Source organism: Oryzias latipes, chromosome 22 (assembly GCF_053564925.1).
Source record: "Oryzias latipes strain Hd-rR chromosome 22, Olatipes_Hd-rR_3.1".
Taxonomy (NCBI): domain Eukaryota; kingdom Metazoa; phylum Chordata; class Actinopteri; order Beloniformes; family Adrianichthyidae; genus Oryzias; species Oryzias latipes.
This window is the reverse complement of record NC_136258.1, coordinates 9988929-10003261: the sequence shown is the minus strand read 5'-3', so window position 1 is coordinate 10003261 and position 14333 is coordinate 9988929. Positions and strand designations below refer to the sequence as shown.

Here is a 14333-nt window from a genome sequence, read left to right as displayed (position 1 = left end):
GAACCAATTTCTGACAAAACAGTTGTTATGTTTTGTCCTTCAATTGATAATAAGGCTAATTTTCATTGTCTTCCTTTTTAGAAATACAAATTCTCGAGGAAGAGCATTACGTACTTTTCAGAATTCTGAGATGGGAGGATTGAAGTTATGTTTTGAACAAAATGGCTTCTAATCTAATAAATTACCCTCCGCATCCATCAGATCAGTCACCAACAAGACATTTCGCCCAAACCATTCAGCACAAAACAAGGCCTTGTTTCTATGGAGTACGTTTGTATCTGTTGTTCCAAATAATATCTGTGTGAGGTGAGAAATTTCCACAAACAATATTTTCCAGTATAACAGAATTTGTTTGTGGAAATTTTAATAATGCTACAGGGAGCAAAAGACTAATAAGCAAAAACTTTAACCCGCTTAATTTGTTAAATAAATAATCTGGGACACAAAACCAGAAGGATTTGTTGTTTTTAACCAGTTTACTTTCAGGGCTCTGTTAAGGCAGTCAATGATCTCTGTGCCAAAGACATTTAACTTTTTAACGTCATTACAATTTTTAATATAAATGGTCAACATCTCAGTAGCAAACTGGGTGGCAGGTTAGCTTAGGCGGTAGAGCAGGTCGCCTAATATCCAAAGGGTTAAAGGATCGATCCCCGCCCTCCTTAGCCAGCCGTCGCCCCCCCGAGTACAGTCAGTCTGCAGCTCACAGCTCCCCCCAGGGGGATGGGTTAAAGTGCAGAGAACAATTTCCCCATTGTGGGATAAATAAAAATAATAAGAACAGATATGGGGATTCCTACATCAGTTTTGAAACTTGCCATTAAGAAGGACAACACAACTGTTGATATTCTGATACAAGACCATAGACAAGGTTCTGAAATTTAGTGACAAAACCAAAATTCTCCAGTGCTGCCATTACAAACGAATGCTCTACTGAGTCAAATGTTGTTTCTCTTTCGGCTCTTCCCATAAGGGGTTGCCACAGCGAACGAGTCACATGGTAAACTTGGCAATGTTTTATGCTGGATGCCCTTCCTGATGCAACCCTCTCAAAGCAACCGGGCTTGGGACTGGCACAGAAGCAGAGAAGGGAACAGGGAGCAGCCTGGATTCGAACCCTTGTTTTACGGATGGAAGGCGCCGCAAACCAGCACGAGCTAAACCGGCTCCTGCTCTACTGAGTCAAATACCTTGTAAAAATCCGGAAAGAGAATAAAACCAATATCTTCTATAAGATGTCGGTATTCAATAATGTCCACAACCAGTCTTAGTTAACCCTTGTGCTATCTTGGATGACCCCACCCTTACATTGATTGACGTGTTCTCCCTACCATGACAAAGGTGGATAAAGGTGGAAAGATTTCATGTAATCCATGGACACCAGTGAAGATCACAAATCATTAAAGAAAAAAGGTTCAGCACACTGTCTAGTGGGTCTAGATGACCCAACTCCCAATGTAAAAGTGCCTAGGATAACACAAGAGATAATTGTGAATAGAACAGCACTTTAATAAGCCAGATTGTGTTTCCGCAATAAGTCTTGAGAGTCCCGTCTGGAGACAAGAGGGACAGATGTAAGTTAATAATTTGTAGTCTGAATTTCTTAAGGTGATAGGTCTTCTGCTTTCTATAAGTCTAGGATCTTTGTTAGGTTTTGGGATGGAAACTATAATCCCATATTTCCCTGGTCTCAAAAATTTCCAGGAAAACTTGATACAGTAAATTTCTGATATCTTCCCAAAAATGTCTACAAAAGTCCCCTGTGAGCCCATCTGATCCAGGAGATTTGTTAAGAGAGAGTCGACAGCATCAAGCTCAGAGATTAAAAGTTGATTATTAAGTTTGTTTCAAATTGTCATCTGTTTTTGGGATGTGTTGCGCAATCTCTTGTATATAATTGTCACAGTCTGTTTTTAATTTCTGAGGATATGGCTTTTTCAACTGTAATTTCTATATCATTCACAAGAAGAGACTTTAGGCTGCTCCTTTTTTGTCTTCTCTTTTCCAGGCTGCAAAAATATATTGAATTTTTTTCCCCCTCCTCTATCCATCTTGCTCTGGACCTGATATATGCTCCCCGGACTCTCTGAGTATAAAGCTCATATAATTTGGATAGTAGGTTCAACATCTGTTGCCTATCACTCTCATGGGTTAAGTTCACCACAGTAATCGTTCAGCTGTTTTACTACGTCCAGCTCCTTTTTTTCTTCTTTCAGATTTGATTTTAACTTTTTATTAAATGAAATTGAGAGTTTACGAATTCTGTCCTTAAGGTATTCCTATTTCCTGTCTGGGAAATCAAGTCCCTCAGATGTCTCTATTACTGAAATCAATAATTTAATTTCTTAGCAATAATCATTGTTTTTAATAAGGCTTGAGTTGAATTTTCAGTATTTATTCAAATACTTCATACTGATTGTGGGTTTAATATACAGAATTATGCTACAATGGTCTGTTAGCGGCGCTGCGGATATGTTACATTTAACCTCATGACATTTCAAGGGATTTGCAATTAACCAATGATCAATTCTTGATTTTAGAGTATAAATGGAGTTGTACCATGTGAACTGAATTATACCTGGATTAAGGTGTCTCCATGTGTCAGTTAGGCCTTGACTATCACATAAATTGTTAAATGTTACATTGGGATGACTTGAATCAAATTTAGAGGGAAATCTATCCATCCAGTCAACTTGCACTAGAATTAAGTCCCTCCCACAATGATATCATTGGATGAATTTGCTAATCTGAGTTGATCTAACTGTAATGTGATTTGCTCTAACAAATGTTCATTCTCTTTCATTTTATTGTAGCCATATATGTTAAACAGAATTGAATTTCAGAATGAATTTCAAATGATCAATATCCACTATGATGATCAACCAGTGACTGTGTTTGTCAGCTATATGGGACACAATTTTGCCTTGGAAGTTTTTGAGAAGTATAGCGACCCTTGCTGATCTGGGATTGTCATGACTGAAAAAAACCTTGTCCACCTATTGCTGAGACCAAAATAAATTGTCCTCCTTTGTAGAGTGTGTTTCTTGTAGAAGAACAAAATACAAAATACAAAATCCTTCCCTTTACAAAATAAAACAAAAGCTTTTTCTCTTTGTTAGATCTCTTTGACCCCTTACATTTAAAGAAAGTAAGGACATATCTGTTTTTTAGTTAGAAATAATGTTTGTTTTCCAACATACACCACAAATTTTGTCCCTCACGACCTAAATGAAACTTTACTTCGCAAATACCCATCAGTTTTCTTATAAAAAGTCAATAATTTTACATGAATTTAAAGCTCTTTTTATACTCTTTTGATAGTAATGTAAATGTAATGTAATGTAATTTTTTTTTAATATTTATATTAAGCTATTAATTAAAATAATTTTAGTTTTGTCCTTGAGTAACGCCTCAACCTCCTAACACACAACATTTCCACCCCTTCTATAAAAAATTGCATGATCCATGATCGCATATATACCAGGAAGTGACAGCAGTGGAGTCTTTTGGACCCTGGAGTCCCAGAGGGAACCAGGTCAGTTCCAGCCTTTTTGAATTTTTTGGAATTTTTTTGGGGGGGTTCATATGGTCAAATGCATCGACTCAACACCATAACATGAATAATTTATAGAAAGATATTAGTTGCTAAAAGGTTTTTTGTTATCTAAATAAACAATTTAATTCTGAACTTCATGAATGTTATGTGCCCTCTTCTCAGCACTTAGCATATAACCCCATCACACTCAACCCCGTAACATGTTTATGTTATGAGATTTTAATATTTGTGTTGTTAGAAATGTAATACAAAAAATAAACTCAAGAGGCAAATACAGTGCCTTGCCATAGTATTCGGCCCCCTTGAACATTTTCAACCGTTTGCCACATTTCAGGCTGCAAACATGAACATAAAACTGTAAGCTTTATGAAGGATCAACAACAAGTGGGACACAATCATGAAGTGGAACGAATTTTATTGGCTATTTCAAACTTTTTTAAGAAATAATAAACGGAAAAATTGGGCGTGCAAAATTATTCAGCCCCCGTAACCGTTGTGCTATCCTAGGCACTTTAACATTGGGAGTTGGGTCATCTAGACCCACTAGACAGTGCGCTGAACCTTTTTTCTTCAATGATTTGTGATCTTCACTGGTGTCCATGGATTACATGAAATCTTTCCACCTTTATCCACCTTTGTCATGGTAGGGAGAACACGCCAATGTAAGGGTGGGGTCATCTAAGATAGCACAAGGGTTAACTAAGACTGGTTGTGGACATTATTGAATACCGACATCTTATAGAAGATAATGGTTTTATTCTCTTTCTGGATTTTTACAAGGTATTTGACTCAGTAGAGCATTCGTTTGTAATGGCAGCACTGGAGAATTTTGGTTTTGTCACTAAATTTCAGAACCTTGTCTATGGTCTTGTATCAGAATATCAACAGTTGTGTTGTCCTTCTTAATGGCAAGTTTCAAAATTGATGTAGGAATCCCCATATCTGTTCTTATTATTTTTATTTATCCCACAATGGGGAAATTGTTCTCTGCACTTTAACCCATCCCCCTGGGGGGAGCTGTGAGCTGCAGACTGACTGTACTCGGGGGGGGGCGAAGGCTGGCTAAGGAGGGCGGGGATGGTTCCGTTAACCCTTTGGATATTAGGCGACCTGCTCTACCGCCTAAGCTTCTTGGGATGTTTAAAGCTTAGGAAATCGTTTTGCATCCAAATCCGGTTCTAAATTTCTCCACAACAGGATCTCGGACCTGCCTGGTGTGTCTTCATGATGCTCTCTGCGCTTTAAACAGACCTCTGAAACGATCACAGAGCAGATGCATTTATATGGAGCCTTAATTACATACAAGTGGATTCTATTTAGCATCATTAGTCATTTAGGTCAACAATGGATCTTTCAGAGATCCTCACTGAACATTTGGAGAGAGTTTGTTACACTGAAAGTAAAAGGGCTGAATAATTTTGCACGCCCAATTTTTCAGTTTATTATTGTTAAAAAAAGTTTGAAATACCCAATAAATTTTGTTCCACTTCATGATTGTGTCCCACTTGTTGTTGTTTTTTCACAAAAAAATTACAGTTTTAGATCTTTATGTTTGCAGCCGGAAAGGTGGCAAAAGAGGTAAAATATTCAACGGGGCTGAATACTTTCGCAAGGCACTGTAGGTGAACTACAAGATAGACTTGAAAAAGAAAGAAAAGAAAGAAAAACACAAAAAAGCCCCAACATTTAACGTATTCTGATTCACTACGTTCAAAGTAAAAAGGCTAACTTCAAATTCCGTCATCAATCCCCAAACAAAAAACACCTGACTTTACCAAGTGTCACTCATTCAAGAAATTAGAAATAAATACAAATTGCTAAAGTTATAACAGGGAAAATTATAAGAAAAAAACAGGTTGCAAAAATTTGGAGGTGACTCACTTGGATTCTCAAACGAGAAAATTAAGAAATCATGACAGTCTTCCTATTGAAAGAAAGAGATCTAGCAGATTTTCTGAAGCCGTAAAAGAAAAAAATTTCCATTTTAGAGATGATGCGAGTAGTATGATCACAGAACCAAACAAACACTAACGAGGAAGAAATTCAAAATCCAGGAAAGGTACTTCCTATGTTCAGATGCTGTTGTGGTTGTTCTCGATTATCATTAGTATAAACTCCATTAAACTACAATTTACATCTAATGTTGCTGTGGTTATGAAATGAAAATGCTCCGAGAAACTCCTAGCATTGAATTTTAGAGAATTACAAGAATTACAAGTAAATCTGTATTTGTCCCTTCAACCCCATCACCATGTTCAACCCCGTTATGCTTGTTTTAACCCTGTAACACAACAATTGTCAGATGATATTTATTAATAAAAATAATAATAATAAATAATTGTTTGGTGACTTTTGTCTAAAATTATGAGAACTATCTTAAAGTCTATATTTTGGATTGCAAGCCTTTCAAGGAATTGCTTATTTCATGACAGTGAATTATGTCTGTTAGTTACATTTTAAGATTTTAGAGAACAAAAACATTAAGAGAATTTTTTTATTTTTTAATGTACCTATTTGTTAAAAGTGTAGTTTGAAATACAAAACCGGAGTTTTTGATGCATGATTTTAACCAGTTAATCTTCAAGGTTCCACCTAGTCAGTCTATAACTTTCAGGCCTCCATCTTTTATTTGTTTTAGCATGTTACTTTTTTTGTTGTTGATATAGTGTGGCCTATTTCTCCAAATACAATAGCAATTTAAAGTCCTTCTAGTTTTAATTAAACAGTTTGGTATTGCAGTGGTAATACCTTGTGTAAATTAACATAGATAAACTTTCCATTTTTCATAAATAGATTCAACCTAAAATATAGAGATCCCTCTGAAATTGTTAATTTTTGTTTAGTTTTACCTACGTTTACCATCAATATTTAACCCTTGTGCTATCCTATGACCCCACCCTTACATTGACGTGTTCTCCCTACCATGACAAAGGTGGATAAAGGTGGAAAGATTTCATGTAATCCATGGACACCAGTGAAGATCACAATTCATTGAAGAAAAAAGGTTCAGAGCACTGTCTAAGGCAGGGGTCGGCAACCCGCGGCTCAGGAGCCGCATGCGGCTCTTTAGCGCTGCCCTAGTGGCTCCCTGAAGCATTTTCAAAAATGTTTGAAAATGTAAAAAGATGGGGGAGATAAATATATTTTTTGTTTTAATATGGTTTCTGTAGGAGGAAAAACAAGACCCAAACATTCTTAACATTTTCCAATACTCTAAGAATGTGTAGAATAAATACTGTAACGCCCAGTAGGTACGTCACTTGTAGCGGGAAATACGGGACCCAAGCTATCAAAAAGTTGAGCTGTCAATCAACTGGCAGCGCTGGAGAACTGTCCGTGGCCCATACACCGTGATCCACCGTCAGTTCCGTGCATTGCTTGATGAAGTTGAAAGAGAATATTCTGATCTCCTGCTACACAACACAGTCCGATGGCTGTCCAGGGATGACGCTTTGCGTCACTTTGTCATCTGTTTCGAACACGTGAAAACATTCCTGAAAAGCAAAGACCTGAACTACCCGCAACTGGAAGATACTGAGTGGCTCGAAAAGCTGCACTCTTTGGTGGATATGACTGTGACAAGCCACCTATACGAGCTGAAAGTCTCCAGGCGCCGCAAATGCTTGAAGCTGTTCTGTCATTCGAGCTCCAGCTGACTGTCATGGGGCACGCACGTTCCATTTTATTGTTTTTTGTTCAAATCCTCAAAATAAAAATGACATCAAATCAGATTTCTTTATTACATTTCTTTAATTTATCAAAGCAATGAAACATAATTCACTGATATTGTAATGAAGTTAAACTTGCGCGACAGAGCAGTCACGTGAGTGGAAGTCACCACGAGCAGCTCCAGCCTTTCTGAAGCTTCCTGAGGTTGCCACGCCTTGTCAAGATCTCAAGCCACGCCTTGTCAAGATCTCAAGCCACGCCACGTCAAGACCTCAAGCCACGCCGTGTCAAGATCTCAAGCCACGCCTTGTCAAGATCTCAAACCACGCCTTGTCAAGATCTCAAACCACGCCACGTCAAGACCTCAAGCCACGCCGTGTCAAGATCTCCAGCCACGTCACGTCCAAAAACTCATCCTTCACCAGAAACCCTCAACGAAGAAATAACCACTACTTACCTATTCACTTACCTGTGTGTTTCCTTCCGGGTTCCAGCGTCTGGATCTGTCTCGTAGCTGAATCATGACACCTATTTTGACCAGAGCAGGCAAAGGGGATTGTATCCCACAATTCCCCGTGCCGCCAGCTCCAACAGCAGACCCAACATGCACATGACCGCCACTACAATAGTGATTAGGTAAAAGTCAGATCCTTTTCCTAGACACATCATCTACAAGTGAAACGCAAACACGCTGCCAAGTGTGGCCAAGTTTGGAAGGCAGCTTTTGAAACAATCTTGAGAAAACATGCAAATAATCATGTAAATTTGTGTTACCAGTTGGCACCAGACAAAATAAAGACTGATGGTTATTCCAGTTTAAATTCTTTCACGGCTAAATGTTAGCACGGCTAAATGTTAAAAGTTACAAGCTACAAGTCCGGCTGCTCTGCTCAGACACATGCACATGCAATGTGCATGCGCGATTGCGCAACAGCACTAGCACAATTGACTATTCCAATTTGTAAACAGTTTATCTGATTTTAGTAGAAAAAAAAAAGTAATATTACGAGATTTAAAGCCGTACATTTACGGCTTTTTATCAATGATTTACGAGATTTAAAGTCGAAGTGACATTGCAGCTAGTGAACGCCACTCATCAGCAGAGCAAAACGACTAAACTTAGTTGAACAGTTGAGCTGAATTGTTATTGATCACATTACAAATGTTTGGAAGCTCATTTGTTTGATTTTCGATTTATTAATGTTTTATTTATTGATTAGTGACTTGCAGGATCTCTGCAGCCCATTGATGACAATAACTAACAATAATTTGATTTTGAGTTGCCAAAAGGTTCCGAATTTCTTTGTTTTTTAAACCTATCCGGAAATAAAACTTCACAAAACGCTTCAGGCAAGGCTCTGATAAGCAGACAACTTGGGTCTTTTTCTCGTAAATGTATGACTATTTTTCTCATAAATTTACATGTTTTAAAGTCGTAAATTCACAACTTTTAAAGTCATAAAAGTATGACTTTAAAACACCTATATTTATGAGAAAGAAATTAAAATATTTAGCCTATGACTTTTAAAGTAATACAAATATGACTTTATTCTCGTAATTTAAAAGTTTATTTCTTGTAAATTTATGACTTTAAAGTCGTAATAAAAAAAAAAAACTGTGTTTGTGAAGTGGCCCTAAAACTTTTGTATGAAAATAACTCATATTTCAAAAAATATTTGTTCTATAGTGTGCCAAAGGTAATGTATGAAAATATATATGGATTAAGTTTTCTCTGAAAGGCTAAAGAAAAGCATGGTATAGGCCCTTTGATTTCAGATGAGATGTTCATGTTGCAGATTATTTTTTAAAGCTGTATCATGAAATGCTAGAAGTTAACATTTTTTTTCCATTTCATGTTAGTCTTGATGCATCAGAGAAATGTTTAAATTGATCAATAACTATTGGAATTTGTTCGTAATTTTTCAGAAACAGTACTATAGCGTCATCTGCTACGCTAGCTGGTTTATGAATGACTCCATGACATGACAATTTTTTTTATACGTCTCCACTGCTTTTTTTTAGATAAACTGCTAATGTTTCAGTTACTAATATAAAAGATAAGGTCCTATTTTTATACACATCTTTAAACACTTTTGCCACTTCATTATTTCTCGAGACTTTAACTTGATTTTAAAACGGTGCATGTCGCATTTCTTATTCCTTTTCCTAGTCGGCTTAAAATAACCAATGACGATTTAGAGTGTACAAATTCTTGACCAATCAGTGCTTGAGATAATTTGATTGTCATGAAGTTCATCCAATCAGATGCGAGTGTTTTTAACGCTAGCAACGGGTGTTCAGTTGTGAGGTCAATTTCCTGCAGGAGTGCTTGTTGGAGTACTTGTTCGGTATTAAGTTCCCTTATTTCCGCAAAAATGAGAGAAATTGTTCATCTACAGGCAGGCCAATGCGGTAACCAAATTGGAGCAAAGGTAATAATTATTTTTTTCCCTCTACAAACGTTTATTTTGAGGTGAGCAGCGAGAGGTCGTGTGATAAGTTAGCTAAGCTAGCTAACGGCTAAACTGATTGGCTCAATGACCAACTCCTGTAACCATTAACTTAAGTAATGCTTCCATGTTGGGTAATCGAACTGTTCATGATAACGTTGTTTCATTTTTAGTTCTGGGAAGTGATTAGTGACGAGCATGGCATTGATCCCACTGGAACCTACCGTGGGGACAGCGAGCTGCAGCTGGAGCGAATCAACGTCTATTACAACGAGGCATCAGGTGAACTTAAAGTAGTTAGTCCATTAGATCAGTAAAATTGTAAAAAAAAAAAAAAAAAAAAAAGGTATTTCTGATGCGACATTGTAGTATCACATTTGTCCAGCAGTGGAACGTTACGTCATCCCTCTGGATTTCACAGACAATGGTTTCCTAGTTACTCTCTGTGGCTCAGTTTCCATGGTAGTACGGCATACAAACAAAAGGAACATTATGCTTTCCTATCAACACCGATAGGAAAATAACAGGAACAACAAATGACATATATTAAAATATTTTACGCCAGTTATCAATAACGTTGGGGGTAGTTTACTATCATAATTTCGTTTTGCCATTGTCTGCATTTAAGTTGCAGTTTAGAAAAATATCGTTAATCTCCATATTTTTAGACTTTAGTCAAATTCAAGTTGTAGTTTTTAGTTTAGTTGTTTATTCCACAATGAATGTGTCACAACAACAAATCACCTCACAATGCAAATGTGGAAAAAATGGACCCCACCCCCGAAGCAGACGCTTCTTATCTGGGGTCCAACATTTTAACCCAGCATAAAATAATGAAAATGAGTGGCAGAAAAGAAAAATATAATTATAAATAACATAATATTGAGATGACCTTGTTTCAGTATCCCTTGTGCTATCTTAGATGACCCCACCCTTCCATTGACGTGTTCTTCCTACCATGACAAAGGTGGATAAAGGTGGAAAGATTTCATGTAATCCATGGACACCAGTGAAGATCACAAATCATTAAAGAAAAAAGGTTCAGAGCAATGAATAGTGGGTCTAGATGACCCAACTACCAATGGTAAAGTGCCTAGGATAGCACAAGGGATTTATTGAAAGCAGTTACCTAAAACTTGTTAGAAAGTTTTTTGTCGTGTTTTGCTCATTGACTATTAAATAACTCAATTTAACAGGCAAATGAGTGTAAATCAAATAAGTTGGAATGTAAATCAGTTTCTGACTGTTTGAAATAAGTTTTAAAAACTCATAAGTTGAAACCCTTAGACTCTTGTTTGTTATGCCTGCTTTTCTGTTTGTGCCTTTAATTTTAGCATTAAAGTCATATCAAAAATCAAACTTGGTATGCTGCACTATCCTAGCAAAGATACATTCATTTGATCCATTAATAGTGGTTTTCTTCACAACAAAAATAGAATAAAAGTTTATTGATCCCCACTAAGGTGGGATCAATAAACTTTTATTTAACTATGAAAATGGCCACAAACCAGGATTTTTACATTTTCCCACTTTCTCTAAAGGTGGCAAGTATGTCCCTCGTGCTGTGTTGGTTGACTTGGAGCCGGGTACAATGGACTCTGTGAGGTCTGGCCCCTTTGGTCAGATCTTCAGACCCGACAACTTTGTGTTTGGTAAGCATTTTTACACACAAACCGTAAAATCTACCACTCTTAGCATGTCTATTGTCTTTAGTTTGCTTAAGACGAGGTTTATTTGCGTGTTCTACAGGTCAGAGCGGAGCCGGTAATAACTGGGCCAAAGGCCACTACACTGAGGGAGCTGAGCTGGTGGACTCGGTTCTGGATGTGGTTAGAAAGGAGGCAGAGAGCTGTGACTGCCTCCAGGGTTTCCAACTCACACACTCCCTGGGTGGAGGCACGGGATCCGGCATGGGCACACTCCTCATCAGCAAGATCCGAGAGGAGTATCCAGACCGGATCATGAACACTTTCAGTGTGGTTCCCTCACCTAAGGTGCATATGATGCCCCTGGCCCTTTTACACCCCCCTTGATCTTTTCTTTTGGTTGACTCTTTCCGTCTCGTCTTTCCTCCAGGTGTCGGATACCGTGGTGGAGCCTTACAACGCCACGCTCTCTGTCCACCAGCTGGTGGAGAACACGGATGAAACCTTCTGCATAGATAACGAGGCGCTGTATGACATCTGCTTCCGCACCCTGAAGCTCACCACACCCACTTACGGGGATCTCAACCACCTGGTCTCGGCCACCATGAGCGGCGTGACCACCTGCCTGCGCTTTCCCGGTCAGCTCAATGCTGACCTGAGGAAGCTTGCAGTCAACATGGTGCCCTTCCCCAGACTGCATTTCTTCATGCCCGGCTTCGCACCTTTGACCAGCCGAAGCAGTCAGCACTACAGGTACCATCAGAGTGACCAAACACACTTTCACCACTTTGTTGGAGTTAAAAACAAAAAGTGTACATTGTTTTAACTTGTTTGTTTTAGGGCTCTGACTGTCCCAGAACTTACCCAACAAATGTTTGATGCAAAGAACATGATGGCGGCCTGCGACCCACGCCACGGTCGGTACCTCACCGTTGCAGCCATCTTCAGAGGCCGCATGTCCATGAAGGAGGTGGACGAGCAGATGTTGAATGTGCAGAACAAGAACAGCAGCTATTTTGTGGAATGGATCCCCAACAATGTCAAAACAGCCGTCTGCGACATTCCTCCACGGGGCCTCAAGATGGCCGCCACCTTTATCGGTAACAGCACTGCCATTCAGGAGCTGTTCAAACGGATTTCGGAGCAGTTCACTGCCATGTTCAGACGCAAGGCCTTTCTGCACTGGTAAGTGGAGCAGTTTGGTTTTAAAGTGAATACATATGGCCCAACTAATTATTTCCCTTTATGGCTGTAGGTACACTGGTGAAGGGATGGATGAGATGGAGTTCACTGAGGCTGAGAGCAACATGAACGACCTGGTGTCAGAGTACCAGCAGTACCAGGACGCCACTGCTGAGGAAGAGGGAGAATTCGAGGAGGAAGGAGAAGACGAGCTGGCCTAGAAGCTAGCGTCAATTCTAATTTATCCAACATGTTCAAGCAAGGAAACCGTTAGGTAGTTGTAGTTTTAGGTGAGCACTTTTTCTGATTTAGAGTAGTACCACTTTGTCAAAATGTAAGCGGTGTGTAGAAGCTTCATCAGGTGTCTGCTCTGCAGGCAAGCTTCACCACAAATAAGTGATGGGTTGGGGTGGGGGGGTTCCTGTGTTCCTCTGCATGTTCTCGTTTTTCCCATCCCCCTTAATGAGCGCATTGGTTCAGCATGATTTGAATCCGATCTGTTTGACTAAAGTTAATAAAAAAAGCAAAACATGCAGGGCTTTTTCTGCTGATCCTCACTCAGTGATGTTGGATCCTCACAACAATCTGTCTAATCCAATCTCTTCTCAAAAAAACTGGTTTGGACTGAATTTATTTTGTACGTTCACCTTAGTGACACAATTTTAGTCTCTTCAGAGTCTAAACCCAAAAGCTTTAATCATAAAGCATCACCGTTGATGTATTCTGGCTGAATTTAACTTGGTGTTTCATCTCATGTAAAAGTACTTCAATAAAAATTCTTCCTTCTGAGAAAAGTCTGTTATGTTATGCTTTTTGTTGTTCTGTTTTTATAAACTACTTCATAGTTTAAATTCAAATCTGCTTTGAGCAGAAAACAGACCCCCCTCCCTCCCGTAAATGATGGTACACATCTAGCACAGAGTAAACTATTCATTAAAACTCACATTTATCACTAAATTTCATGAAGTTTGAAAACTTTTACTTTCAGCACCACATTGTAGTTTTTCTTTTTACATCTTGAGTCCAACAAATAATGTTTTCAGGTTTTAATGGAATACAGGAATATTTGCAAGACGTTACATGTATTTTGCACCTTTTGCATGTAAACCTCGCGCTATCCTAGGCACTTTACCATTGGGAGTTGGGTCATCTAGACCCACTAGACAGTGCTCTGAACCTTTTTTCTTCAATGATTTCTGATCTTCACTGGTGTCCATGGATTACATGAAATCTTTCCACCTTTGTCATGGTAGGGAGAACACGTCAATGTAAGGACCGGGTAGCACAGATAAAAAACTGAAATATTAATGCCAAAATTATTCAGCCCCCTTAAGTTAATACTTTGTAGCACCACTTTTTACTGTGATCACAGCTGGAAGTCTCTTGGGGTTTGTCTCTATCAGTTTTCCACATCCAGAGACTGACATTTTTATCCCATTCCTCCTCGCAAACCAGCTGGAGCTCAGTGAGGTTGGATGGAGAGCGTTTGCGAACAGCAGTTTTCAGTTCTTTCCACAGATTCTCCATTGGATTCAGGTCTGGACTTTGACCTGGCCGTTCTAACACCTGGTTATGTTTCTTTGTGAACCATTCAATTGTATATTTTCCTTTATGTTTTGGATCATTGTCTTGTTAGAAGACAAATCTCTGTCCCAGTCTCAGGTCTTCTGCAGACTCCATCAGGTTTTCTTCCAGAATGGTCCTGTATTTGGCTCCATGCATCTTCCCATCAGTTCTTACCATCCTCCCTGTCTCTGCTGAAGAAAAGGAGACCCAAACCATGATGCTGCCACCACCATGTTTGACAGTGTGTTCAGGGTGATGAGCTGT

At 38.8% G+C, this 14333-nt stretch overlaps 1 protein-coding gene across 1 annotated transcript; it reads left to right on the top strand.

The window, feature by feature from the left end:
* Positions 1–9302: 9302 nt before the first annotated feature.
* LOC101169649 (tubulin beta-4B chain) lies at positions 9303–13297 on the top strand. Its single transcript, XM_004082667.5, has 7 exons — positions 9303–9657; positions 9849–9957; positions 11217–11327; positions 11425–11669; positions 11752–12074; positions 12162–12506; positions 12577–13297. Exons 1-7 carry the CDS (start codon positions 9472–9474, stop codon positions 12722–12724), a joined length of 1467 nt encoding a protein of 488 aa, XP_004082715.2. The 5' UTR covers positions 9303–9471; the 3' UTR covers positions 12725–13297.
* The last annotated feature ends 1036 nt before the right edge of the window (positions 13298–14333 follow it).